The 27,583-nt window shown below is 36.7% G+C and overlaps 1 protein-coding gene across 1 annotated transcript in view; it reads right to left on the reverse strand.

The window, feature by feature from the left end:
- Positions 1–27,583, reverse strand: part of LOC140166139 (uncharacterized) — a 223,096-nt gene that overhangs the window by 160,461 nt on the left and 35,052 nt on the right. Inside the window, 29 exon segments of the mRNA XM_072189524.1 lie at positions 5–151; positions 793–1,026; positions 1,446–1,678; positions 2,280–2,466; positions 4,101–4,148; positions 5,215–5,374; positions 5,848–6,014; positions 6,679–6,984; positions 7,405–7,622; positions 7,966–8,080; positions 8,528–8,854; positions 9,348–9,920; positions 10,223–10,456; positions 10,881–11,134; positions 11,624–11,813; positions 15,450–15,609; positions 16,052–16,218; positions 16,647–17,182; positions 18,941–19,055; positions 19,318–19,638; positions 19,953–20,378; positions 20,809–20,955; positions 21,519–21,985; positions 22,735–22,930; positions 23,754–24,080; positions 24,557–24,898; positions 25,214–25,431; positions 25,867–25,981; positions 26,998–27,324. Of these exon segments, the coding sequence (XP_072045625.1) occupies positions 5–151; positions 793–1,026; positions 1,446–1,678; positions 2,280–2,466; positions 4,101–4,148; positions 5,215–5,374; positions 5,848–6,014; positions 6,679–6,984; positions 7,405–7,622; positions 7,966–8,080; positions 8,528–8,854; positions 9,348–9,920; positions 10,223–10,456; positions 10,881–11,134; positions 11,624–11,813; positions 15,450–15,609; positions 16,052–16,218; positions 16,647–17,182; positions 18,941–19,055; positions 19,318–19,638; positions 19,953–20,378; positions 20,809–20,955; positions 21,519–21,985; positions 22,735–22,930; positions 23,754–24,080; positions 24,557–24,898; positions 25,214–25,431; positions 25,867–25,981; positions 26,998–27,324 (7,257 nt within the window).

Here is a 27,583-nt window from a genome sequence, read left to right on the forward strand (position 1 = left end):
CTACCCTGTGCTCATCTGCTTGCTGAGACAATTCAGATGACGTCTCATACTGAGGTTGTTCTGAGCCAAGTCTTTCTTCTGCTATGTTGATCCAGTCCATCAAAGACAGCAAAGCAGCAAGTTTCTCCTTCAACATGTTCTCAATACGTTTCTGTGCAAAGACAAAAATCAGTTATGGTACAAGTCAATTTATATACATAAATCTGATTAAACAATATTATTAACTACATTTTCTGGATACATATATTAGTCTAATATAGCACGGTTCCAGAGAGAAGCCTAGCCATGTTTACAGCCTCAAGAGCCCATTTGTTTTTCTGGATACAATTAGGACACAATGTCCTGAGTCCAGTAAACCTTGGTGGGGGTAGTTGTATACTCTTTCTAAGTGTGATATCTGTCCCAGTATATGCCTGTATACATTGACACACCTGGGTGGTTAAAGGATAACCCTAACAACCAATGAAGCTCTCTGAATGAAAATAATTATAGGCGGGTGGAGGTTAACAATTCTGATTATGTTTTACATAATACTCTTTTATCAAACATCAATGCTATTTTGATCCACTTCCTTTTGCTTAAAAGTGAGAGTAACTTTGCAATGGAACTAAGTAGGTTTCACTTTATAGGGCTTCAATGATTGGTTTGTTCCCTAAGAAACAATTGCAGAACAGATGGTACTTTCTATTCATGATCATAGGTCCAGTGATGCAAAAGCGCCATATATCAACAACGCTTCACTGTCGTTCCGGTCAATCCTTAATAAGATCCTGTATTTAAACATTTCCTTACCCTTTCTTCTTCTTCCTTCACAAGTTTATCCAGCTTAGCCTGATCTGATTTCAACCAATCATCAGACTGGTTGTTGAGTTTGTCATAATCAGCTTTGAGTTTTTCAACCTGTTCCTGGAGGGCGTCCTTCTGGTCTGGATGGAGACGATCACGATATTCTCTCTGGAAGTGTTCAGCTTTGCTGATGGCTTCATTGATGGCAGGTTGCTTGCTGTGGACATCATCAGCTACTTCCTGTTGTTGGTATAAAAAGGCATAGATGTTGATGTTAAGATTTGAGAATTTAATGGCATCTGGTTTACGAGTCTTTGGGTAGATTTCATCTCTATCTGCATTCAGGATCAAATTGAAATTATGATCAACTTCGGAAGACGATGTGGGTAAGAACTTGTATATATTGCATAATTGTAATAAGTCTCGGTTGTATTTTCAACTCGTAAGTTCATACAAAGTCAATGTTAACCTATCATCAATCATATTAGGAATATTGGGCTATAAAGCTGAATTCTTACACCAGTTGCTGCTACTGAGTGACTGATCATTTGACCAATAAACAGGATCACACTTTCTTGTACCAGAAAGCGTGACTTTACTCATTGGCTAAGCATTGTCTTTTGCTTCTTGCTTACAAACACAATAACTGATGTGCTTACCTTGAATATTTCCAATTCTTCAGCAAGTGGGTCAATCTCATTAGACTTGGGTTTGCATTCCTCCATCTTGATCTGTGTTGCTAGACACCAATCATCTGCATTGTCAATAAGTGCTTTCTCTTCCTCACAGCGCTCAGCAATACGGAGGTCTTCCAAGGAATCACCAAGACCTCTGCGGAGAGCATCGTATCGTCTGTTGACATCATCCAGTTCTTGCTGGATTGGTGTTATGCCTAAAAGACACAACAAAATGACATAATAATTATCTCCATAAAATAATAGTTCATTTGGGAAAAAAATTAATGGCTGCATATAATTTTCATCTTTTAATAACTTCATTTTGTGGAAAACATTAGCATGGCAATAGCTCAGAGGATGTTTAAAGACATTCCCATGACCCAATGGGGTTTCTGACCTTGGTATGTCTGGTTTTTGTACACATGTGGCAAGTTGACCATACTTTGCATTGGGATTGTGTGCAAATATCTGACGTTTTCATCCTATTATTTAACATTGAAAACATCGAGACTTAGGAATAAAATTAATGCAGTGGGACAATATGAATGTTTCCTGTAAGAAAATCAAATATCAGTCCTAAGTCTCAACTATTAGCTCGTTGGCTGCAGTTTTAAAATGACCATTTTGTGTGTGTGGCAATGGGGACTTTGCCTCTAAAATTAGGTTACATTGGTCAAATTTCCCAATCATAGTGCATTGTAGGAATGCCTTTAAGCCTCCTCTGGCAATAGCTGTAGAATTACTTTTTTTTCTGTTTGTTCATTTTCTTCAATTCTAAAAATTTTGTAACAAAAATCAAGATTGTGTGACACTCACCTTTGAATTCTGGTTCTACCTCCCCAGATGTGGCTGGTATAGCCTCCACCCCAGGATGGGTAGACCTATAGTGTGGCTTAGTAGCAACAGGTGAAGCGACATCTTTGAGGAGACTATCAAGTGATTCTCCATATACGTTGGTTTCACGGATGTTGGGTTCATACTCCTCAACTTCTTGTTTCAAGGTCTGTGCAGAATAACATTGGGATGAAATTATTACAAACCATGCTACAATTTAGAGGTTGGAAAAATATATGTTGGGTGGGAATTTAAGGTGCTATTTTGATGAGTTTCAATTTTGATTTTAATTTTAAGAAATGACTAGGCAATAACGATATGAATGACTAAATTTGAATGACCATTAAGTCTATGAATCTTTAAATTAATAAAATCAATCTTAATATTTATGATTGTGACTTTATGATATGCTTGTAAAATGGCATGCAAAATGATTTGATTTTGTTGACAACGGTGTAAAATGGTTTGTAAAATAGGTTTGAATGAATATGAATTCCAAATGGACATGAATGCAAATGGTAACAAATGTATATTGCTGGACATAATTTGATTGTGTAAGTATAAATCTGATGCAGCAATGTTAATTGATACTTAATCACATCATTATAATAATTCGAATATTCGAAACACAAGATGTGAAATTAAGGTAGCAATAAAATAATATTCAAGTGGAGCATAAACAAACTGAAATTGGCAATGTGTATGCTGAACATGTTATATGTCACACTGCATGCATGAATCTTAATAAGAGATATGGTAAATGTTAAAGAGATCATCAATATTAATTGTACAATCACTAATAACAACTTTTCTATAAGCTTACTCCCAGAAAGAGTTTGAAAAACATGCAAAGAATACAAAAGCAACTACATTACTAACAAATTGTAAATAGAACTAATAGGTACAAAGAAAATTATTTGCAATCTAACCCGAAATAAAGTAGCCATAGGACTAAAACTTTTCTGGATTGTAAAATTGATCATCTTATATGGGGATTGAAATTTTGATGAGTCTCAACTAAGGTCAGGTCTTTCCATAGTTGTGAATGTCCACACATCATATCTTTGGTGATTCACTCCCACAAATCTTGCCTTGGCGATTCATGTACAAGTTGGCAGTTCTGAAATTTTCATTTGTTTTTACTACAAACATCAAGAAGGCAAATTTTCACAAAAGTTTATACGTTTTAGTTCACTAAAAAATTTAAAAAAGGTACCAAACACAGGCTGAAATTAAATTATTACTGAAATAATACAGCCTACTTGCCCCTTACACTACTCATGACCACCACTGAAGAAAACTACCATGCTCATATTCTAAGTTAAAGGAAAATATTCTACTTTCTTAACATTACATTACCCTAGAAATAAAGACATGCATGAAATATTATAGTATGATAAAACATGCAAAGTAAGAACTATGTGCAAGGAAAAAAACAGTGCAGGAAAATGACATTGATAGTATGGTTAGGTTAGTAGTATAATCTAAACTATTGACTTTTTCAATAAATCCCAAAATTCCTTACGATAGACCCGAGATGTTGTCATTTGACATCATGCCATCTTACAATGCGTAGTAGCGATGTTCGTTAAATGATGTTTGTGTCGGCAGGATGTCAAATGACTACATCTTGGGTCTAACCGCAAGGAATTATGAGATTTACCAAAAAGGTCAATGAGATGAAGTATGCAGACAGCTGGAAACATGTTAGGATATGTTTAATCTTGGTTAATTAAATGACAAACCAGGTTAATGATAATGTAACTATATAATGGTGGTTAATATGATTTTAATGCTGGTTACCTTGCTCTGTGGTTTGCGTTCCTCCGGTTGTTCTGAACCAAATTCAGGCTGGCGTGTGGGAAGGTAATAGGTTACATGTGCTTGGTTACAGGTGATTGATTATTAACATGGGTTATTTTCATTGCTGTTTGAATGATGATATCTTTCCAGAAGTTATCTTACACTTCCACAATGCATTTCTTCCCTGTACTGATTTGCTATTCAGTGCAACATGGATCGGCAGTCACAAGAAATATCTCAATTGTATTTTTGTCACTATCGACCCATAATGCACTGAATAGCAAATCAGTACAGGGAAGAAATGCATTGTGGGAAGTGTAAGATATATTCTCAGATATTTTTTACTTGGTTTATATTTAAGACCCATTTACTGTGGTGTGCTTGGTTATTTAATGATTTTGATATGGGTTAGTATACAAATATTACATGCCTATGAGTGTGATAGTACAAAATATATCATGAGGTCAAAGTTTGACTTTTCTATTTCACGAGGCGCAGCCGAGTGAAATAGGTCAGTCAAAATTTGACCGAATGATATATTTTTACTATTACACGAATATTGGCATGTAATATTTGTTTTATATCATGATATCACATGGTTTCTTTTCATGCCATGTGATAGTAAAAACTATCACACGGCTAAAGTCACTGTAATCATGATATAATTCAGGATGATACATCATAGATTGATTCCTTTTACTTTAATGAAGATTACCAATCATGTGTTTTCCCATAATATTTTGGTGCAAAAATGATCATAGTGCAGAGTTAATTCGGGGTAGAATTTATGGGGTAGAAATACAGTTTATCTCTTGAGATTGATGAAAATGATGTAAATAACAATCTCCTTCCTGCAAAATAAATGGGAGTTTATCCTCTTTAAACGGCTTGGTGAAAAAAGAAAGTTAGTTGTGCATTGCATTGCATTGATAAATCAGTGATGAAGTTCTGCTTCACTTTTGACTTCTGAGTACAAGTATGTATACTTCTCTTAATACTTTAATGAAATTCTCAACAACAGCAAAACATATTCAATTAACTTCAAACTACCCCAATGATACAAAATTGATGATATATTCAAGATGGCTACCATCACCATGACAACAAGACTTACCATGAGTTCCCTGATCTTAGCTCGTATAGCAGCAGGATCTCTGACAGCAAGTTGTGACTGTTCTAGTTGTCTCTCTGTGTCTGTCAACCAGTGAGTGGTGTCCTTTAAGACGCCATGGTACTTGTTGGCTGCTTCTTGCAAATCATCTAACTGCTTCAATCTGTTGAAAGAGTGACAGGTTAAACAAATTTATTCACTTGAGGGCCAGTATAATCTTGTACATAATTGAAAATAGTATAATGGTTTTATTCACAGGTTGTCATAATTGGTAGAACTTGACTACTGTGGTAATGGAACAGCTTTCTGATGTTGCTTAAATATCTGTTATTGACTTCCACAGAGTGATAGCTTTTATACCAGGCATATGACCTTTCTAGCTCTTTCACCATAGATCACTATTATTTAAGCTACATCAATTATCATCAGTGAGAGATATCTTGACTGTAGACAAGATATCATCACAGCATCTTCATCTGCTGAAGACGCTAGTTGAACTAGTGAAAACGTTCCAGGTAAGCGAATAATAGTTAAACTCTTTAATCAATCTTGTTTGTCAAATTTAAACCATTGTACAAAGTATTCAAGTTTTTATATATGTTAGTGAAATCTACCCTGATATGCCATATAGCTTACCTTCTTGAGAGAATATCATCCAAGTCAGACCAATTGTTATCCACACCTGCTAAGACACTCTTGACAAATGAGGTATCATTGGCTTTGGGATCACTAATTATTGATTCACCAAGCTGGTGGACACGTTTGTTGTCTTCTCTATGGCTGTCTACCTCTCGTCTGATAGTCTGGAGTTATTAACAAATGAAATAGTATGAAATTTATGACCGATACACATACTCACACAGCAAAATGTTTGGTACTTATATGTAATTCAATATATAATGAAAGACAGAGATAAAAAGACTAGTTAGAGTCTAAATGACAACCAGACAAAAAATGCCGTTCTGCACAGGTCGGCAATCAATCACGGCGCACCTTTGCCCTGATGTCAGATGCGATTTAGTCTTTTTATCTCTGTCTTTCATAATACTGTATGTTCATCATTGGGAAAGAACATAATTATACACTGTTCTGCATAGACAGTATATTAATGCTCAGTATGCTGGCCATAGGCTTCAACATAAAAAGTCTCGATATATTTTCTCAAAATCACAATATCAGAGCTATTCAAAAAATCACTGAACCAATAATGGGTTTGTTTGTGCTCATTTTAATGCAGCTTTCATGCTGATTCCAAATATGGCAATGCAAATATACAAATCTGAATTTTTTTAAATTTTTAATGAAAATTTGAAGCTTGTCATCTGCAGTTAACACAAGTGTGGAGAGGGTTAAGTATCAAGAGATAGAGAACATATCAAGTGTGCCTTGTACCAAGTTCAAGGTAAGACAGAAGAAGAGCCAAAGTATTTGTTGATTTATGACAAATTGAAGACTAGAAACACTTACTCTTATTTTCTCAATGAGTTGAGGCAGGTCATCATTCATGTATTCTCTTGATTCTAACTCCTGCAGAGTTGGCAGCAACCAGTCTTCCATATCATCTACACGCTTCTCAAACTCATTCAACTGGTCTGATAGCGACTGCAGCTTGTCTCCATGTCTGTTAGTGAGGTCTCTGACCTTGGGGTAGCCGCTGTTGAGGCGGTCTAGTTTGGCTTTGAGGTGATGTTGTGGTTCGCTGGCGAGCTGAGCGGCGGCTCTGTTGACAGCTTCCACAGCAGGTCTGTGACTCTCAATGTCTTTGAAGAGAAGCTGAAATTAGGAAAAAACAACAAAGGGCAAGGTTAATTTTCAATGGAAAGACCTCTCTATAGCACCCCATATCATGTGACAAGTTGGGATTGAAAACAACTTACTAGCAGATGTGAAATGAAAGGCTGCAGGTCAGCTATTTTTAAGTTGTGTGAATCATAAAATTCTCAAATCATAGTTCCAATATATTTTAACTTCTCTCAGCACAATATAAATGACAGCTATTGGATTTGACCCTTGAGCCTTCTGTTCAGTACCAAATAGTATGTATCTATATAAGTGGCTATAAAAATGGCAAATTACCGCCAACTTCTGCTTTACTTACTGTATAGAGTTACAGTTAATGATATTCATTCACAATAAGCTTTTTGAGAAAAGTCAAACTCAACCCCTCAATAACAAATCCATTTGATTTCGAACCTGTTGTAACTCTGTGTTATCCAACAGTGGTTCTTTCTGTACCACCAGTAGAGTTCCCTGGTCCATCTTATGTACATCAGCCTCAGCTTGGAGAAGCCATTGTAGCAACATATCCAGGTTGTCTTCCAGACCTTGAGATTGAGTCAAGGCATTACGTAATGCATCTAGCTCCTCTGTAATCCTGCCTTCCAGAGCTCGATAACGGACAACTACATCATCTGAAACATCAATGATATTGTTACGATAAGGGAGATATTAGTCTTAACATTCAAAGCATATCTCAATATGTTGTAAATTTCTTTAATAGCAGTGAAAATTAATAATTATGCCAAATTAACCCTGGCTTGGTCTGGTTCAACTAGTACACAAGAATATTCAAATCTAAATTTGTTGTATTTATTTGTTTTTCTTCATTTTTTATGCAATCTTGTTAATTGTTCATTGGTTTAGGTTTAAAGCTAAGATAGTCAAATGAAAGGGTCCTTGCAAAAGATGTCTTCAAGTCTCAAAGTTACAGCACCATTACATAATGGTAAACTGGCATGTAATTATTGTTCTTACCAACTGTAGCAGTAGTTTTCCTAGCCACATTAGGTTGAGCTTGACTCAGATCCTCCCCAGTATCTTGTACCTTCTGCACATCACTTAGATGCTGTACTACCTCATTCAGTAGGGTCTGTATCAAAAGCAACGCAACAGTGTATAGCATTTAGTAATGAAACTGAAAACAACAAACAACCCGCTTACACTTGGATTACTTTCTGTGCCAGAAATATTTATATCCTATACTGTACAAAATCTCAATTATAAGGACACTGTTTTTGCTGTAGAATTTTGATTTTCCAGCAAGATTCAAGCTTTTAAACTCATAATTATTTTATCAAAACATCAAATTTTGGCCATGTACAGTTTTAGTTCTAAGCCCTTAATACTTTGTTAAAATTATTAGATCATGATAAAAATGTAAAATTCTAAAGTTCTTCCATGTCAAATAATTTAACATACTCAGTTATGCTTTAATTTCACTTAGCTTCAGCTGGTGACTCAACCCAGGGACTCAACTTGTCTGATCCCACCTGACCCCACTTTGAATATTGTTAGGATATGCAATTTTTACACTTACCTGAAGTTCACTAATTCTCTCCTTAATAGCGACAGTATCTGACTCATTGGCGGTCTTCTTCCTCAACACATTACTCAGTCTTGTCTCAGCAGCATCAAGCCATGGCAAAACACTATCTGTTGCAGCCACAAACTTCTGGTGCTTGTCGACAAGATCTCTCAATTGCAATGTGAGATCCAAAGAGGAACCTTTCAGGTTGCTGTAGCGTGTGCTGATCTCAAATAAGGAATCTCTGACAATGGTGGGTTCTGGTTTCTCATGGAATGTCTTGGCAAATTGTCTGGGTAGGACTGTGCTTCTGAAGTTGGCTAACTCATCTTTGTAAGCCTGCACAGATAGGAAAAGTAGTCAATGGTTCAATTGTTAATATAGAATGAAACAAAAAGAAACAAAATTCCTGCTGTGCTGCAGCACAAAATTTATATTTTTCTGAATATAAATGATTATTTCTACCAATTAGAGAATAATTGATTGGGATTTTTGTTTTTACTATCCACAGATGAGAGGCTGGTCCAATATTTTGAGTAGTGGATGATTACAACATGCATCCTTACGCATGCCTCGCTTAGTGTGTTCCGCGACAACGTAGCCAATATCCTCTATTGCCTCATAGACGACACCCGGTACGACACCCAGGAACCAATCAAATTTGGCGCTTACAGGCTAAACACACCCACGGACTATGAATACTTGGACTATGATAATGTCTACCACACTTACGTAATGCATATTTTAAGACAAACTTAATTATGAAAACATTTAATATGTTAGTACTACTTATTTCTATGATCTGATCCCCCATCTTTCCATTAACACCTACCTTTTCTTTGTCCAAGAATCGCTGTCCATTCATGTTCAAGAATCGTACATCAGCACCCTGTGTCATGACTTCTTCATTGAATTCAGTCTGGCTGTTGTATTGCTCCTGTAGGGTGTTTAGATCTTGTCCGATATTTCGTTTCACCTGAGTCAGGTTCTGTTCTGCACTCCTGAGCCATTCATTCATGCCAATACGATCCTCATCAATCTTCTGCAACTCGGGCATTGCACTTTGAAGCCTGTTTTGTCTAGTCTGAGACTGTACATACACAGTGTCATACCGTCCTTTCAGTTCTGAGCTCAGATCTTCTAGTTTGGTCTGATCGGCAGGACGTAACTTGTTGGCATATTGCTCAATAATCTGCTGTGCCATCTGAACTGTTTGAAGCACTGGTTGTTGGTGTTCTATGATGTCATCATTGAGAATTTGATGCTCATCAGCTTGGAATGATAGCGCTTGGGCTTCTTCTGCCAGAGGTTGTTCTGAGCCAAGACGGCGTTCTGCTTCAGCGACCCAGTCTAGAAGATCACCCAGAGATGACAGGGATCTCTTCAACTGTTCCTCCAATGACATCTACAAAGTAAGTAAAACAATTGAAGAAAGTGATAAATAAAAGTGATTTACATCAAATGTTGGAAACAGTGTCTTGTTTAAATCCATATTACAATTCACCAGAAAATGCTTAATTCGATCCATTATAACTTTATTACGAATATCTGAGACAAATATTTTTATGAAATATACATTTCAAATTTCCATCCAACCTAATAATTATAATAAGATCCTCTCCAAGACTGACACATGAGTAGCATAATGACTTTGATACATTTACAGCTATATACAGCACAAAACCTGGGCTTTCAAATGTCATGTACCTGACTATCTCTATCCTTTCTCAGTCTGTTCAAGTCATCTTGAGCTGTTTTCAGCCAGTCACTAGCAGTGGCATCCAGTCTGTCATATGTATCTTTCAGATCTGCAGTTTTATGTCCAAGATCTTCCTGCTGGTCATAACCCAGGCGATCACGATTGTCTTGGATGAATTGGTTGCCTTCGAGATAGGCCTGGTCAACAGGTGATTTGTGAGCCTTGATCTCTGCAACAAGGTTCTGAGATTAAAGAAAAATGAATAAGGTTTAGTATATGGATTAACTATGGAATTAATATTAAACATATTTAAAGGTGGTATTTATTACTTATAATGAGGCCAGTGATTCACACAAAGATTCACATAAGTTTGCAAAAGTGGCAGCTTTCAGAGAAGTACTGGAAAAGTTATTATCCTCACTCTGGCCTGAAAGTGCGCATTAATAACACAATTAACAAACTTCAATGCTTAGAACACTTTTTGGTTAGTAATAATTATACTAATTAACAACAGATCGCATACATCATTCTTTGAATAAGGTAAAGTCAACAACATTACATACTGATGAGTTTATAGTGCAGTGTTGACAGGAGTAAAATGACTAGTTGTAGCTAAACAGAGCATAGTTTAAAATGAGTCAAACTATTCTTTCTATCTCTTCTCACCTGCAAGTCCATGACCTCTCTCTCCAAGTCTTCCATTTCTAGACTCTGCGGCTTAGCATTCATCAGTTGACCTTCCATATCCCTGGCCCAGTCATCCTCATTCACCACTCTATTATCCTTCTCAATGTATTGTTTGGTCAGCTCCAGATCATCTGTCCTGTCCTGGAGTCCAATTAACAGGTCATCATAGCGGTTGTTGATGTCGTCGAGTTCACGTTGAGTGTCAGTGTCATCTCCATATGATGGAAGAGCAGCTAGAGTAGGAAGAGAATATACTTCTGATATCAATGAAAAGTTTATGTGTCACATTTTTTTTTCTTTATATAAAAATTTCTGCTCAGCTCACTGTTTATATGTTGCATTCTAGTCCTCAGGCTTTTGCTGTAGATGGACAGTATAGCAACTTATATTATATGTTCTTAATTTAAGAAAACCTGCCAATTTTATGAAATTGATTTCCAAAAGTGGACATATTGTTAAACAATCCATTGGAATTGGGGTATTGTGTGTATCAACTAAAGCTACTCATGTACATCTAATGCACATGCAGTAATTCAATTTCTCAAGCTTCTTGTGAATGAACATGATTATACAACAATAATGAATCAGTTCACATTTACAGGTACAAATAATTTCTTTTTGGATGCAGTTAAAGCCAAATATCTCCACTTTTTGAAAAGGTTATGACTTGTTGGGTAAATATGATGTGCTTCCAACTTTCAAATCATGTTCTTAACACTTACAATCTATACTCCTTTGATCATCTGGAATTCTTGTCTGAGATCTCCTGCCAGTACTAGTCAATGTGGACCTATTATGGGGTCTGGACTGCAATGGCTGATCCACCTCACGGATTACACCATCGAATTGATGACCCAACTGGTTCACTCTGTCAATGCTTGGCTTGTAGTCTATGACCTCTCTCTGGAAAGGCTGTGGACAAATTATAACCAAAATATCACATTATCAGCAAAATACTTAAGAATTTGCATAATAATTCCGTTTTTTAAAGTTGCAAATCTTTTAAAAACTAGATTGTCTCAGCAGCAGGGGACATTAGGCTGTCATGTGCATCTAGGTGTAGAGGCTTATCCTCTTATTTCCACTTGAGCATTCTCAAGTACACTTAAAGTGTTTTGGTCTCCTGGTCAAGTCAGTTTTAATTTAGGGGTTGTTGTTATGTTGTTATAGCAACAAGCTCAGTTTTTCTGTCCAGTCAGCTGTCACTTTAGTGGTGTGCAGCCATTCAGGTCTCCCGTCTTATTTTTTAATTCCTTTGTTATGTCCATAGTTCTCCTAGTGATGCACTTGCAATTGTTCCTTCGATCTTGATGGACCAAAAATCCCACCCACCCTCCCAAAAGCTGGAAGGGTGATTCAGTAACTAAATATGGTTAAAGATACTCCAATAAAATGGTATGTCCAAATATGCTGCTTTATGCTTAAAAATAGAGGATTTGTATGGAATTTCTTGAAATCTTGAAGAATATCATTAGTAGATTGTCTCCACTTTCTACTGCGTTTTATAGAGGGGAATGAATGCTTTGTATGGAGTTTCTTCAAAACCTGAAGAATCTCGTCTGTAGATTGTCTCCACTTTCTACTGCGTTTTATGGTGTTTGAATGTGTTACGGAGTTTCTTGAAACCTGAAGAATCTCGTCTGTAGATTGTCTCCACTTTCTACTGCGTTTTATGGTGTTTGAATGTGTTATGGAGTTTCTTCAAAACCTGAAGAATCTCGTCGGTAGATTGTCTCCACTTTCTACTGCGTTTTATGGTGCTTGGATGTGTTAAGGATTTTCTTCAAAACCTGAAGAATCTCGTCTGTAGATTGTCTCCACTTTCTACTGCGTTTTATGGTGTTTGAATGTGTTACGGAGTTTCTTGAAACCTGAAGAATCTCGTCAGTAGATTGTCTCCACTTTCTACGCGTTTAATGGTGCCTGGATGTGTTAAGGATTTTCTTCAAAACCTGAAGAATCTCGTCTGTAGATTGTCTCCACTTTCTACCGCGTTTTATGGTGTTTGAATGTGTTACGGAGTTTCTTGAAACCTGAAGAATCTCGTCTGTAGATTGTCTCCACTTTCTACTGCGTTTTATGGTGTTTGAATGTGTTATGGAGTTTCTTCAAAACCTGAAGAATCTCGTCGGTAGATTGTCTCCACTTTCTACTGCGTTTTATGGTGCTTGGATGTGTTAAGGATTTTCTTCAAAACCTGAAGAATCTCGTCTGTAGATTGTCTCCACTTTCTACTGCGTTTTATGGTGTTTGAATGTGTTACGGAGTTTCTTGAAACCTGAAGAATCTCGTCAGTAGATTGTCTCCACTTTCTACTGCGTTTAATGGTGCCTGGATGTGTTAAGGATTTTCTTCAAAACCTGAAGAATCTCGTCTGTAGATTGTCTCCACTTTCTACTGCGTTTTATGGTGTTTGAATGTGTTATGGAGTTTCTTCAAAACCTGAAGAATCTCGTCGGTAGATTGTCTCCACTTTCTACTGCGTTTAATGGTGCCTGGATGTGTTAAGGATTTTCTTCAAAACCTGAAGAATCTCGTCTGTAGATTGTCTCCACTTTCTACTGCGTTTTATGGTGTTTGAATGTGTTACGGAGTTTCTTCGAAACCTGAAGAATCGCGTCGGTAGATTGTCTCCACGTTCTACTGCGTTTTATGGTGTTTGAATGTGTTACGGAGTTTCTTGAAACCTGAAGAATCTCGTCAGTAGATTGTCTCCACTTTCTACTGCGTTTAATGGTGCTTGGATGTGTTAAGGATTTTCTTCAAAACCTGAAGAATCTCGTCTGTAGATTGTCTCCACTTTCTACTGCGTTTTATGGTGTTTGAATGTGTTCGGAGTTTCTTGAAACCTGAAGAATCTCGTCGGTAGATTGTCTCCACTTTCTACCGCGTTTTATGGTGTTTGAATGTGTTACACGGAGTTTCTTGAAACCTGAAGAATCTCGTCAGTAGATTGTCTCCACTTTCTACTGCGTTTTATAGTGGGCTATTGGTTGCCTTCATGCTTTCCTCCCTTTCTGCTGCGTTTTTATACCAGGGTTATAAATGCTTTGTTGCTTATTTGGAGTATCTTTATTTACTTGGTTGTCAATACCAGTGGATTATATATCAGTAAATGGTTTAAGCATTGATGCCGTATCTTGCTGAATACAAAATGTTCGTTTGCTAGTGTTGGCATTGTTTATTCTTTTGGAGATTTCTAATTATTTAATTGCGGTTAAAAATGCTGTTTTCCAATCCAATCCTCTGTTTGATCCAAAGATGTATCTGTTTAAGATATGCTTAAGATTTGCTTAAGATGAAATTTGGTTAAATGTGATTCAGAAGTCAACTTTTGTTTGTCCAGCCTGTATGGTTGGCTTGTACACATTTTTCCAATAATTTGTGTATTTATTGATTTATATGAAGATGATAAATAATTCCAAATGCTTGCTGCAATTAATCATCTCAATGTATATAATTTGTTTAATTGATATGAAATCTGTTATTATCTCAATATAGTCTTAATTTCTATGAGATTGTGAAATTATTATAAATAAGCTTATGTGTATTAAATGGTCCTCATGATCGTGGGGGCAATGCGGAGTCTATTCTTTGCGTTGTTGTGCTTTCCTGCTGTCTCGAGACAATTATTGGTAAGGTATTATTGGTTTGACATTTGTATTCAATATTCTGATAAATGGAGAAGTGAAGCTCAGGCAAACTGGCATTATAATAAAGGAAAGAACAAATCAGAACCATTCAGATTTGAAGCAGCTATTCTGATACTTAAAATAAAAGTGTCCCATATATTGAACCAAATTGCCATAAAACTTGAAATATCAGTATTCTGCTAACTAGAAAGAATAAATGATAAAAATCTTTGTTTTTACTATCCTCTATCATGTCTTACTTACAGGATAGGTAGGTTTAATATTTTTGAGACTCAATATTGTGATATTTCGAACAACATTAAAAATGTCCCAGACATTGAACCAAATTGCCATAAAACTTGAAATATCACAAGTGTTCTGCTATTTAGATAATAAATGATACAAATTTTTGTTTTTACTGTCCTCTAGGCCTATACCGTGTCATACAGGATAGGTAGGTCCAATATTTTGATTAGTTTGGGTAGTGGATGCTGGTACAGGCGGCATATCCACTACAGTGCGGCCATGTGTGTCGTCTATCGCCTCATAGACAACAGCTAGGAACCAATGAAATTTAGCGCTTACAACGCTATACCACACAAACTGACCAAACATATATATATATATAGTATCCCTAAAATACACCGATGGTGATGCCGTGTTCAATAGTGCAAATGGAAAAACTTTATTCCGGTCATACACTGTCGTAAAGTGGAATCTGATGGTAATTGTCACATTCCATATGTTTTCAATTATGGTTTTCTCTATGAGAATATACTTTTGTTATTATATAAATGTGCTTCGGTTGAGATCAGAGGTAATTGGTGTTGAAACTTGTAACAAGTTTATCATAAAACAGTCTTCATAAAGAACGTTTAAACATAACATAATGCTTCATGGTACTATTCATCATTACCTTGACTTCACTGAGTTGTGCTTGTACAGTCTTTAGATCTCTGCCAACTGGGTGCAGCTGGGTCTTCTTGCGTTCTTTCTCTGTCAGCCATGTCGACACTTCACGGTTCAAGTTGCCATATTTATTAGCAGCATCTTGCTTCCTTTCCAGTTGGTTGTTTCTGAAATGTAAAGTGAGTAATACATACATATCATGGCACTATCATGGCAACCTGAACCAAAGCAACTATTTCATATTTTCTATTCACTTCACTTTCTGTTTTTGCAATAAATCACATACAAAGTGTAATCTGTCCTTTCATTTCAGACAAGCTATCTGTTCGAACCATTCAAAAACTATGATGCCTTTCGCTTTCTTGAAGTAGTGACACATCATTGCTCCATACTGTCTTCGTTCTTTGTCATTCCTCCATGCCAAACACCAACACTTCTGTCCTTTGTTTGCTGTCAATCTCTTGATTGTGAGTAAGAGCAATACTTGAACAGTCAGCATTTCCAAATCCTATATTTTGAGCTAAACTGACCAGGTAAATGATATAATGATAATTGGCCAGGTCAAAATGCCTGGAGAGTTACACATAGAGCAAATATCGATGACCCTACCTTGTGTTAAGAGCATCTTCAAAGTTGGCCCAGTTCTGGTCCACATTATTCAAGACACCGTTAACATAAGAAGTATCTGTTGCTTTGGGGTCATTCAGCAATGATTCCCCCAACTGATGGATCTTCTTGAATTGTGCCTTGTGACCTTCATACTTCCTCTTGATATCCTATGAAAATAAATAGTATGGAAAGTTGAAGAAATAGAAAAAACATGCAAACATTCTAGATACAATGAATTGAAAAAGTAGCAGAAATCGCCTATTTCTGCTACTTCAGTGTGGGTGCTGGGAAGAAAACAAAGATTTAAATCTGGCTAAAACATAGGGACCAATACATGTATATGTGAATGCCTAACTCAAAATTGAAATTTGACAGAAATAATTCTGCCAAAGTACACTTGTGTGGTTTTTTATAATATTCTCTTTTTGTGTACAACAAATCAGTAAGAATTTACTCAATCTGGTCAGAGCTAATTGTGAGGATGTCTGGGTGTTGTGCCTGCCCTGTTCATAGCACACTGTGATTTTTTTTATATTGTGCTAAAAATTGTCATAAATCAACAGGTTTGCTAGTGTTATCTTAATATCAAACTCACTCTAATAGCATTTGCTGTATCTCCTACATCTTGTGTCATGATATCCAAGGATTCCAAATTCTCTAAATCTGGCAGCAACCAATCCTCTAGGTCATCCACCTCCCGTTCAAACTCTCCCAGTTTATCCGACAATGACTGGAGACCAGCATGGTGATCTCTAGTAGACACAGACACCTTGCGGTATCTGTTGTTGATTGTATCCAACTTGTCAGAGATCTTCTTTGCATCTCTATCATTGCCAGAACGTATGAGGTCTTGTACGGCACGGTTGACTGCATCGATTGCTGGTTTGTGGTTGGCGATGTCATCTTCCAACATCTTAGTGTTTTCAATCTGTTCAAGGACTGGTTCTCTCCTAGCTGGGATGACAGTACCCTGCTCCAAGATGTGGTCTTTATTCTCAACCTCAGCTAACCACTTCTCCAGCATGTCAAGATTTTCTTGTACCCCTTGTGATTGAGTGAGTGCCCTCTGGAGCTCTTCAAGCCAGTCGTTGACGCCAGCTTCAAGAGCTGCATAGCGGTCCACAACCTCACCTGTAATTAGATATATAGACAATGAATATTTTAAGGTGGTACTACACCCCTGACCAATTTTGTGCCTATTTTTGCATTTTTCTCAAAAATTATAGCGTATTGGTGACAAGTAAGATAAAGGGTTCAAAAGAAATAACTCCCCCCCTAAAATTACAAAACATTTCTTAGCATAACTTGACATACATTTGGTTTATTTGAAAAATTTAAAAACCTGTAAATAGAGGAATCTTTTTGCTACCCTCCCAACTTCCTTTTAGGGAAAATCATTTTTTGTTGGTTAAAAATTATCACGTTTTCCAAAAATGATGCTTTCAGAAAAAGTTGCACTTTTCAACATCCTATACATGTAATGTTCAAAATGTTCTCGATGTCAACGTGATCAATGTTTTGATTGATTTAATTGTTAGTTAATTTTCTTAAATTTTGTGTATCCGATTACTCAGTCACCCATGCAATCATCTTTCAGTGTAAAACAATGATGCATCGACATGCATTTTGACATGAATGGGGTTTTCAGTCAGTGCTTCAAAAATGGTAAAATCACTATACCAGTAGAAATAAGGTTTGTAGTGTGATGCTTATTTCTTTCGTTGGCTAGAAGAGATGAAAAATTTACTTGCAAATGGTAGACAGAAAGCGGTTGCAAAGATCTATAGTAGCGGATCTCTTGAATAAAGGAGTACATAACAAAGAAGAAATGGCCAACAAAGATTGGAGGTTGGAAGTCAGCATCCAGCCAATTAACTGCATGCAGCCAATCTCTTGTGGCCACATCATGAGTGTTACACCTTTATCCAAGAAAGCAATAATTTTAAATCAAAATGCAAGATGCTTCAACTGACCCAATACAGGTAAATGTTCACCATTTTGGTCAAATTTATGCGTGGAGAGCTCATTTCTCCTTCCTAGTGATTTTATCATTTTGAAACAACTGATGATTAAAAACATCAAAGAAAATCTCATTTTACGCCAAAATTAAGTTCAACAAATCCTTCTTTTGCACTGAATGATGGTTGCATGGGTGCCTGAAGGATCAGAGACAGAATGGTGAAGGAAAAAACAAGAATTAAATCAACCATAACATTAATATCGAGAACGTTTTGTACAAAATGTGGTAAAGTGCAACTTTTTCTGAAAGCATCATTTTTGACCAAAAATATTGCTTTTGCAAGTGAAACAACTTTAGGAGGGTTGAAAAACGATTCCTCTATTCACAGCTTTTTGAATTTCTCAAATCAACAAAATAAATATCAAGTTATGGAAAGAAATGTTTTGTAATTTTAGGGGGGGGGGTTATTTCTTTTGAACCCTGTATGTATATTATAGGGGCAAGGACTACAACTACTGCACTGGAAATTTTATTTCAGCACAGACAACAGTTGTGGTGTTACAGTCAAAAATGAGGGAAAATCAATATCTGATCAATATATCAATAGCCACTTGTCTTGACTCACTGAAATTCCAGTGTAGTAACTGAATTCCTTGCCCCTATGATATACATAACTTTTGTTACCAGTGTGTTATTAGTTTTTGAGAAAAATGTAAAAATAGTCACAAATTTATCAAGGGGTGTAGTACCACCTTAAAGTAATACTTTATCATAACACATCTCTTTACACCATCATTGTATAAAAGGAAATTAGATGTTTACCAGTTTAAAAGTACTGAAATTAAAATATTTAAAACCTTGCCACATCTGGATCCCGGCGCAAATGCCAAGGACACAAAAAAGGATTCCCATTGGGGCTGTTGACTTACCAGTAGTACTGTTAACCATTGGTCTTGCCTCAGGTTGAGCACCAACCAGGTCTTCACCAGAATCCTTAACATTCTCTACATCACTGGCATGAGCAACAACATCTTGGTGGAAGTTCTGAAATAAAATGAAGTTTGCATTGTTTTACTTTGATCTTGCTTATATTTAAAACTGGAAGAAATGTGTCAAAGTTAAGTTAACTTGTGAAGTTGAATAAAGCCCTCTGAATTCTACTACCAAAAATGAAACCAATTTGGCACATAGCATTAGTTGCAAAAAGCTGGCATCATACATAGCTACAGCCTCAGTTCAATTGCATTCACTTGTTAAGAGACATTGCTCACAAAAATGTAGGCATATAATGCATAACTTCACTCACCTTGACTCTTTCAATCTCTGCCCTGACACTTTCAGCATTTCTACCCACAGGTTTACTCCTCAGCTCTTCCAGCTTAGCCTCTGATGGTCCTAGCCAGGCAATCAAGTTATCCCCATTGTCAGAATATCTGCGGTGCTTTGCAACAAGGTCATTCAGTTTCTTGTCATGTTTGTTGGTTCTTGATTTCACCTTGTCGCATCGGTTCTGAATGTCTGAGAGACCTCTACGAATGACGTCTGCTGGGGTCTTCTCTTGGAAGGAGCTGTTGAATTTACGTGGTAGACTGGTGGTACGGAAGTCGGCTAAATCTTGGCGGTAATTCTGCAAAAGATAAAGTATCAATGTAAAGTACATTTAATTATTTCATTTTAAAGAAGCAATATTCATTAACTTTCCTTCCTTTGTGTATATGTCAGAATGCACAAACTTGTTTTTATTTCTTTTAAAACCAATTGATAGTATAATAATGCGCCTTGTGCACTGCACAGGAGCTCACTCTAATCAAAATATTTATGATGTTAGAAACCATTTTTTGCAGCTTAATTAAAAAACATGTTTATATGAATCTCAAAAAATGTGATCCGCCATAATTAATTAAATTATATTTAAATACAAAAATGCCAAGAATTTTGTACCTTGGCATAATCCAAGTAATTCTGTGCAGCTTTAGTTAAGAACTTGATATCTCCCTTCTGATCATTGACATCATCTCCAAACTGGTTATGTTCATCACACTGCTTCTCAAGGTTGCCTAGATCCTCGCCTACATTCCTTTCAGCCTTGTCCAGGCCCTGCTCAGCAGCTTGCAACCATTCCAGGAATTGGGAGAAGTCGAGTTCAAGTTTCTGTACATCATCGATGCCTGTTGAGAGTTTCTTGAGGCGATCGTACGATTGAGTGTTGACAGTGTCGTAGCGTGGTTTGAGTTCCGCGAGACCCTCGCGCAGTTTTCTAAGGTCAGCTTGACTGAGACGGTCGCTGTAGTCATTGAGGATTTTCTCAATGTCGTCTGTGCACTTGATGATTGGTTGTTGGTGGGCTTGGACATCAGAGTGCAGAGGCTACAAGAAATTAGACATGAAAACATTATTATACAGCTAGATATTAGTCAATTTCTTGTACTTTTCAAAGACACAAATTCATCTATTTTCTCTCACTTTAAATTGTTCTTAAACTCACTTTTGGATGGGATGACCTGGGTGGATGTGGATGAAAGTCTTCATCTATTGAAATAAAATTCTATCTTGAACTTTGAAGGTCTAAGACTTGATCCTTAATTTAAGTGTCTACTCGCACAAACCTGACATCCAATATGCAAATTTGAAGAGCTCGATTCAAATGGATGTTACATCCAAATGCTGGCTTTTTAGTTCAACAATTTAGACAAGTTCAGAATGTACTTTTTTAAATTCCTCAAAAATACCTGTTAGGTTTCTGAACATAATATTTGCATGAAGCACTAACTGACAAACAATGTTGTTTTATACCCACCTTGTGTTGATTGTACTGCTCTGTGAGTGGCCTGGACTCTTCTGTCATAGGCTGTTGAGAGCCCAGAGATTTCTCAGTCTTGGCCAACCAATCAAGGAGATCTGACATATTATTTTGAGCATCTTTGACACGTTCCTGGACTGTTTTCTGTAATTATTGAAGGAAGAAGACAACCAAAAAGTTACAAATAATAAAACATCAGACCAATGAAATTAGACAATGCAGGTTTGACAAAGACAATAAAGATATATCTGTATGAGAAGGGTGTACACTGTGTTGAGAATTTATTCATGCAAAGCTTAAAAATTTCTTAAAGCCATAATGTACGATCTTATAATATGAAATTGGTTAATTTTCTTCAAACCTGATTTGTTTGCATATTTGTAATGTTTACACATGTCCCAACTTGCACCTAAATGGAATCAGCCAAATTTGTTGTCTTTGTAGGTCAACAGAGCAAAGTTCGACATATTATCATAATTTAAACATTATGATAATATGTCCTCCCATAGAACTGCATGTTAAATGGCCAAAATAACCAGTGGGGTTTCTTTCACTTTAGCTTGTTATTTCAACTTAAAATGGACAGCAGCCCTTCCCGGCAGTTATTACTAATATTATTTCAACATTTTGAATAAAGAGTAACAAAATAAAAATCTGACGGAAATCATACATTAAGGCTTTAAGATCATAAACCAGAATATACATACATGGTCATCTTCTTGATCCTTCAGTTGTCTGAGTCTCTCAATTGCATCTTGCAATTCTTTCTCGGAAGTATCATCCAAATCATTGTATCGATTACGAAGATCATCCACACGTTTCTGCAGGTTCTCCCGTTGCTTGGGCGTCAACTGGTCACGATTCTTACGCAAGAAGTGATCAGCTCCGTTGACAGATTCGGTGACGGGAGCACGTCTGCTTCTTACATCTTCACGTACAGGTTTGAATGATTCAATTTCTTTGTACAATGGGTTGTATTCGTTGCTTGTTGGATTGGTTTGGTCGACACGTCCTTCAGTACTTGTTACCCAGTCTTCATTGGCTTTCAAGTCGTTCATGTGTTCAACCCAATCTTGAGCCAAATCAAGATCTGTGAGTGAGATTTGCAGGCGACGCAACAAGTCTTCATAGCGCTGTTTGACTTCTGCTACTTCTTGTTGGGTGGCTGTCTCAACTGTAGTGGAAAAAACCTTTCTCAGTTACGTAAATTAATAACATTTATCTTCACGTTTACTGTAATAGCCTCATCATATTCCCATTGTTTACATGTCTAGCTCAATTTCATCTATTCAACTTTCAGATCATAGTATTCAATATTTCCCAATCTGTAAGTAATTTCATTAACTGGATTGAACATCTACAGCCCACTGGAAAATTTTCAAGCACTCCATATGGCAAGACCAACACTGTTAATATACCTATAGTGAGGTAGACTCTGTTGGGATGGGCTGCTTTATAATTAAAGACAGAGATAAAAAGAATTTATCGCGTCTGACGTCAGCTGTCAATCAAACTCGAGCAGGGCTTGTTTACAAATGTCGTGATGATGACTTGCTGAACGCGGAGGTATAACCGGGCGCCTTATTGTTAATTTTGCACCTTCAAACATGCAAACCATCTTAAAAGTTAGGTCTTTATAGTAGGAAACTTTCTTTCGCGAAGGCACCATGTCAACAATGCCTAGAAAAGCTGCTTTTTGCCTTGTAAAAGTATGTAATTTTCGCAATTTGCTGCTATCCCTTTTCTCCGATGAGCACCAGATAGATCGGTCTTCCTTTTACGCACTATTAACCTGTGTAAACCAATCAAGGATCGTAATTGACAGTGACATCAGACGCGCTAAAAGATAAATCTGTCTTTAATTATAGTTTCACTCATCTTATTTGTATAATAACTATGTCTGCTCAATAATATGTGACTTACCAATGAATCCCATTGGTTCATCATATTTGAATGATTTGCCTTCACCAGGTGATTTCAAGCCTTGTTCAGTAGACCTATAATGAGGTGGTGCCTGTACTGGTTGGGCTGCTTCTTTGGTTAGCGTATCCAGAGTGGTACCATTGGTGCTGTTTTCATTTATCTTTGGTTTGTAGTCTGTGACCTCCTTTTGGAAGGGCTGGAAGAGGCAAGATAAAAAACAGGTCAACATTTAAACAGGTAATTTTGAAGTGAACAGTAGCTTATTTTAGCTTTCAATATCAATACGAGCAGTGCAGGGAATAACAAGTTAAGACAGCTTCATCCTCTACAGATTTTCTCATCAGAATTGTTACTTTAGTGTAAAAAGAAAGCTAATATTTTCTTACACCCCATTAAATTTTAAGAGGCCTTTGATGTGTACATCTATAGTAGGAATTCCAATTGAATGAACACAGCTTTCAACAGCTATATTCGATCCAACCGTGATCATATACCGTGTTTTTCGAACTGCAACGTGAACGCACGACCTTGGAAACAATGCTAACCAATCATGAGTGGGTTGGCATGGTTGGATTCACTTCCACGTTACTCACACACAGTTGCACACGCTGGCGTACATCGCGCAGTATACTCAAAATTTCGTCACGCTATTGAAAGCTGCGTTCATTCAATTGGAATTCCCACTATAGATGGAATGTACACAAATGGTATCAAGTCAATCATCATCAATTTCATTTTCAGTTGAGAGTATGTGCTGTTCTATGGTCTATTTCAGCACACAATTTTTTTTCAAACTGCTGGGGCAATTAAACTCCAAATTTGGAATGATAATCTTTGGGTAATAAGCCTCTATGTATGCTAGAAAGCACCATCGAGTTAGAATCAAACCATCCACCTTTAATGTGTGGTTGGTTTCTTCCTACTAAATTCTCTTTTAAGAATAGAACTCCTACTATGGTTTACACATCCAGACAGGTAATTTGTTTTTAAAACTAAACATCACAAGTTCTTTAAATTACCTTGAGTTCCTTCAGAAGGACTTGTATGGTATTAGCATCCAGTGCTTCAGGGTGAACCTGGTCCATACGACGCTCCATGGTGTCCAACCAATACCTCACATTCTCATGTGTGGCATCATATCGCTTCCTTGCTGCCATTATATCTTCATACTGACGTGTTCTCTTGGCTAGTATGTCATCAAGTGCCTTCCAATTCATGTTCACATTGGTCAACACAGATGTGACATGGGCTGTATCCTTGGCTTTCTTGTCCTTCTTGAGTTCATCCCCAAGCTGATGAATACGCTTCAGGTTGGTTTTGTGACCATCAAATTGACGACGATATTCCTGTTAAAGTAACAAAAGTATTTGATAGTGGGTGTGAATTTTTTCTATCATAAACCTGTTATGGGTATAGCATGTGTGTTAATTAATTGATACTTATGACAAAGTAATAATTATAAAGACAATTTGTCACATTTTCTGAAAATAATTAATATTATTAGCCATTAACCATTTTGCCCTACTACTAAATCACAAAAAACACAAACCAAAACAAACAAAATCTCCTACAAAACACATCCTTGTTTGATGTCATCTGACTGAAAGCACTAAGCAACATATTTTGCTGATGATGCATGTCAAGTGAGTGCTTCCCATATGCAAATGGATTTATTTCACAATGTAAGTGTCAAATTTCACAACTAAACTTGGATCTTCAAAACAAGAATTACTACAAGAACTTCACCTACATGTTCTCCTCATAACTATGAATTTTCAGTAGCTGGCAAGATATTATTGAACTGAAAAAGAGTTAAACCTACCTGGAGTTTGGAACCAAATTCTGGCAATGGTAGTCTGCTGATTTCTTTAGACTCCAATGTGTCCAACGCAGGCAAGGACCAGTCTTCCAGTTTCTCCACCTCATCTTCAAACTCATTTAATTTGTATGTCAGATTACCCAAGTAATCTCCATGTTCAGCTGTGGTACGTGAGACATTATCATATCGCTGATTGATGTCATCAATCTTGGCTTGTAGCTGGGCAGTCTTCTTATGCTCACTGGGTTGGTAAGCTCTTGATTTGAGTTCCTGTTGGAGCTCATCAACGGCATTGTTGAGGGAGTCGACGGCTGGCTTGTGGTTGTCAATGTCTGCCATTATCAGCTATAGTGTACAAAATCACATAGACAAAACAATAATGTTAATACATTGAAATATGACTTCATCATTAATGTGTCAATTTGACTGATAGCATACACTTTGACCTGAAAAATCGTGTGTTCTATGATGATTTTTTTCTTCAGTACATGTAATAACATCTTTTACAAAAGCATCACATTTTTCTGATTTTAATATAATACAAAACTATCAATTATTGAATGAAATCCTTATAATCACTGTCGCTGTATACCAATCACGATCTGTTCCTCCTAAAGACAGTACACTATCATGGTTGAACTTATTATAAACAGTACCTACCTTCTGCTCTTGCACATTGTCCAAAAGTGGTTCTCTCTGTACAGCAATCAGTGTTCCTTTTGTCATCTGGTGTGTTTTGCGTTCTGCTTCATCCAACCACCGAAGCATCACATCAATGTTATCTTCTACATCTGAGGATGCTGCGAGGGCTCCCTGCAGCTGGTTCAGGCGGTCTGTGATCTGGTGTTGAAGCTCTTCATATCGTGTGGTGATATCATCTGGGAATAGATTGGATACATTATATATATCTCATGAGAATAGAATGGATACATTATACATATCTTATATTAAATATTGTTCTTTTCATGTTTTCTTTTAATCTTCTCATGTATTTTGGTAAACAAGATGGTGATGGTATAAGGTGTTTATTCCCTATAGGCAGTAATTTAGCTTTCCTATAACAGGACTTGACATTCTTAAATAAAATAATGCTTTATTTCCGACACATTTAATTCACTTTGGTATTGGTAGTCTGTTTAGGTTTACATTTATTCAGCAATTTTGCAACATCAAACTAAATACCTTGATAAAGCCTTTGAAGTAGATTTAAAAGATATATTTCCGTAATTTTAAGACTGATTTTCTTAAATTTGGTTCATCTTATTGTCCGATGCATCAGATGCTTCTGTATGAGACCAGTAAATATAGCTTACCAACATTCCTTTTTATTTCTGGCTGTAATTCTTGCTGTACTTCAATCACCTCCTCTGAATTCTCTTTCACATTCTCAACATCCTTCAGATGGAACATGACGTCATTGCGAAGAGCCTAACATGATCAGAATAAAAAATGGTACTTTGTTCAGCATAGAATTCTTTCAAATAATATAATGCAACATCAAACTAAGGTAAATCCAAGGAATAACATATCGTCACTGGGCGGGAAAACCCTCATATGTACTTTTTGCCCTTGAACATGGATGAAGCAAACCATTCAATATAAAGTCTACACCTACAAGGCTTTATCCATTTTCAAGGGCCAAAAGTAAATATGCGGTGTTTCCTGCACAAACTTTTGGCCCTTGAACATGGATGAAGCAACCTCTTTAATATAAAGTCTACACCTACAGGTCTTTATCCATGTTCAAGGGCCAAAAGTACATGTGCGGTTTTCCCCGCCCAGTGACAATATCATGTCTATTTTTACATAGCCAAGTTTCAAATCTTCCTGTCAAAATGTATTGCTGAAAATGGGCAGAATTTGACAAGATTTTCTACTCTTGCACACTTTCACAAGGAGATACAGTCTGCAAGTTTAATTACCACTTTCTGTGCTCTTTTAATTTGTTTCTTTGGTTGATGACATTGGCCTAGTCTCCCCATTCCATGGCCTAGTCTCCCCATTCCATTGTGCACTGTCCACAAAATTGTGGCCCTTTCAATCTACAAAGCTTTAGATGAGCAGTCACCAAATACAATTTACCATGCAAAGCCAAAACAATCCATATCTTCACTTCTATGGGTTATATGAAAACATGATGTCACCCATATGAATCATTGATTTGTGTTCCACCATATGTGACATGATCAAGGGGAATGAGTCACATGTCAGCAATGTTCAATTGAAAGTTTTTTACATCACTTTCCGGCAGTTTTGCTACATTTTGATGCAAAACCTATCAAATTCGGACATCTGGTTACAGAGTAATGAGCAAATTATCAATGTCTGAAAACAATATAAAACAAAAGAATTTGAACACTGTTTTTGCCAATATCTCAAAAACAATATTAGCGACATTCGACTCATTCACATGTCACATATACATTTGTGATTTCTACACCTACCTCTAGTTTCTCAATCTGTTCCTGAACCATATGTGGCTCAGTGAGTCTCTCCACTGGCTGTCTCGTAATGCCGCTCAGTTCTCTTTCTGCCACTGGTAGCCAGTTCTTCATTGTATCAGCAGCCTTGCGATATAATGTGTGCCTTCCTACTAAGTCCTGAAGGAAGTTGACATGCTGAGTGGAGGTCAGTTTCAGCTGCTCATAGCGGTTGTTAGTGTCGGAGATATTATCACGGATGGCGTGAGTCTCGGTGTTCTCACGGAAGGTGCGAGTGAATTCACGAGGTAGAACAGTTGCACGGAATTCTGACAAGTCTTGGCGGTACATCTAGAACACAAATAACGTAATACAAAATGTAATGGATGACAGGCAGAGAAATTAACTGTAATGCAAAGTGGTTAGATTCATTAACAAATTTCCATATGTGGGTTTTCAAGTGTTTTGCTTCGCAAAAGTATTTTAATGTTGCAACACACATTTTATTTCATCCATTCAAAATATCTAAAATTTATCTATCTACCTGGATGATTCAGAATATTCACAAATATAAAATTTATATGATTACTCCAAAATTTCTAACTCAAAA

This window comes from Amphiura filiformis, chromosome 12 (genome assembly GCF_039555335.1).
Source record: "Amphiura filiformis chromosome 12, Afil_fr2py, whole genome shotgun sequence".
Taxonomy (NCBI): Eukaryota; Metazoa; Echinodermata; class Ophiuroidea; order Amphilepidida; family Amphiuridae; genus Amphiura; species Amphiura filiformis.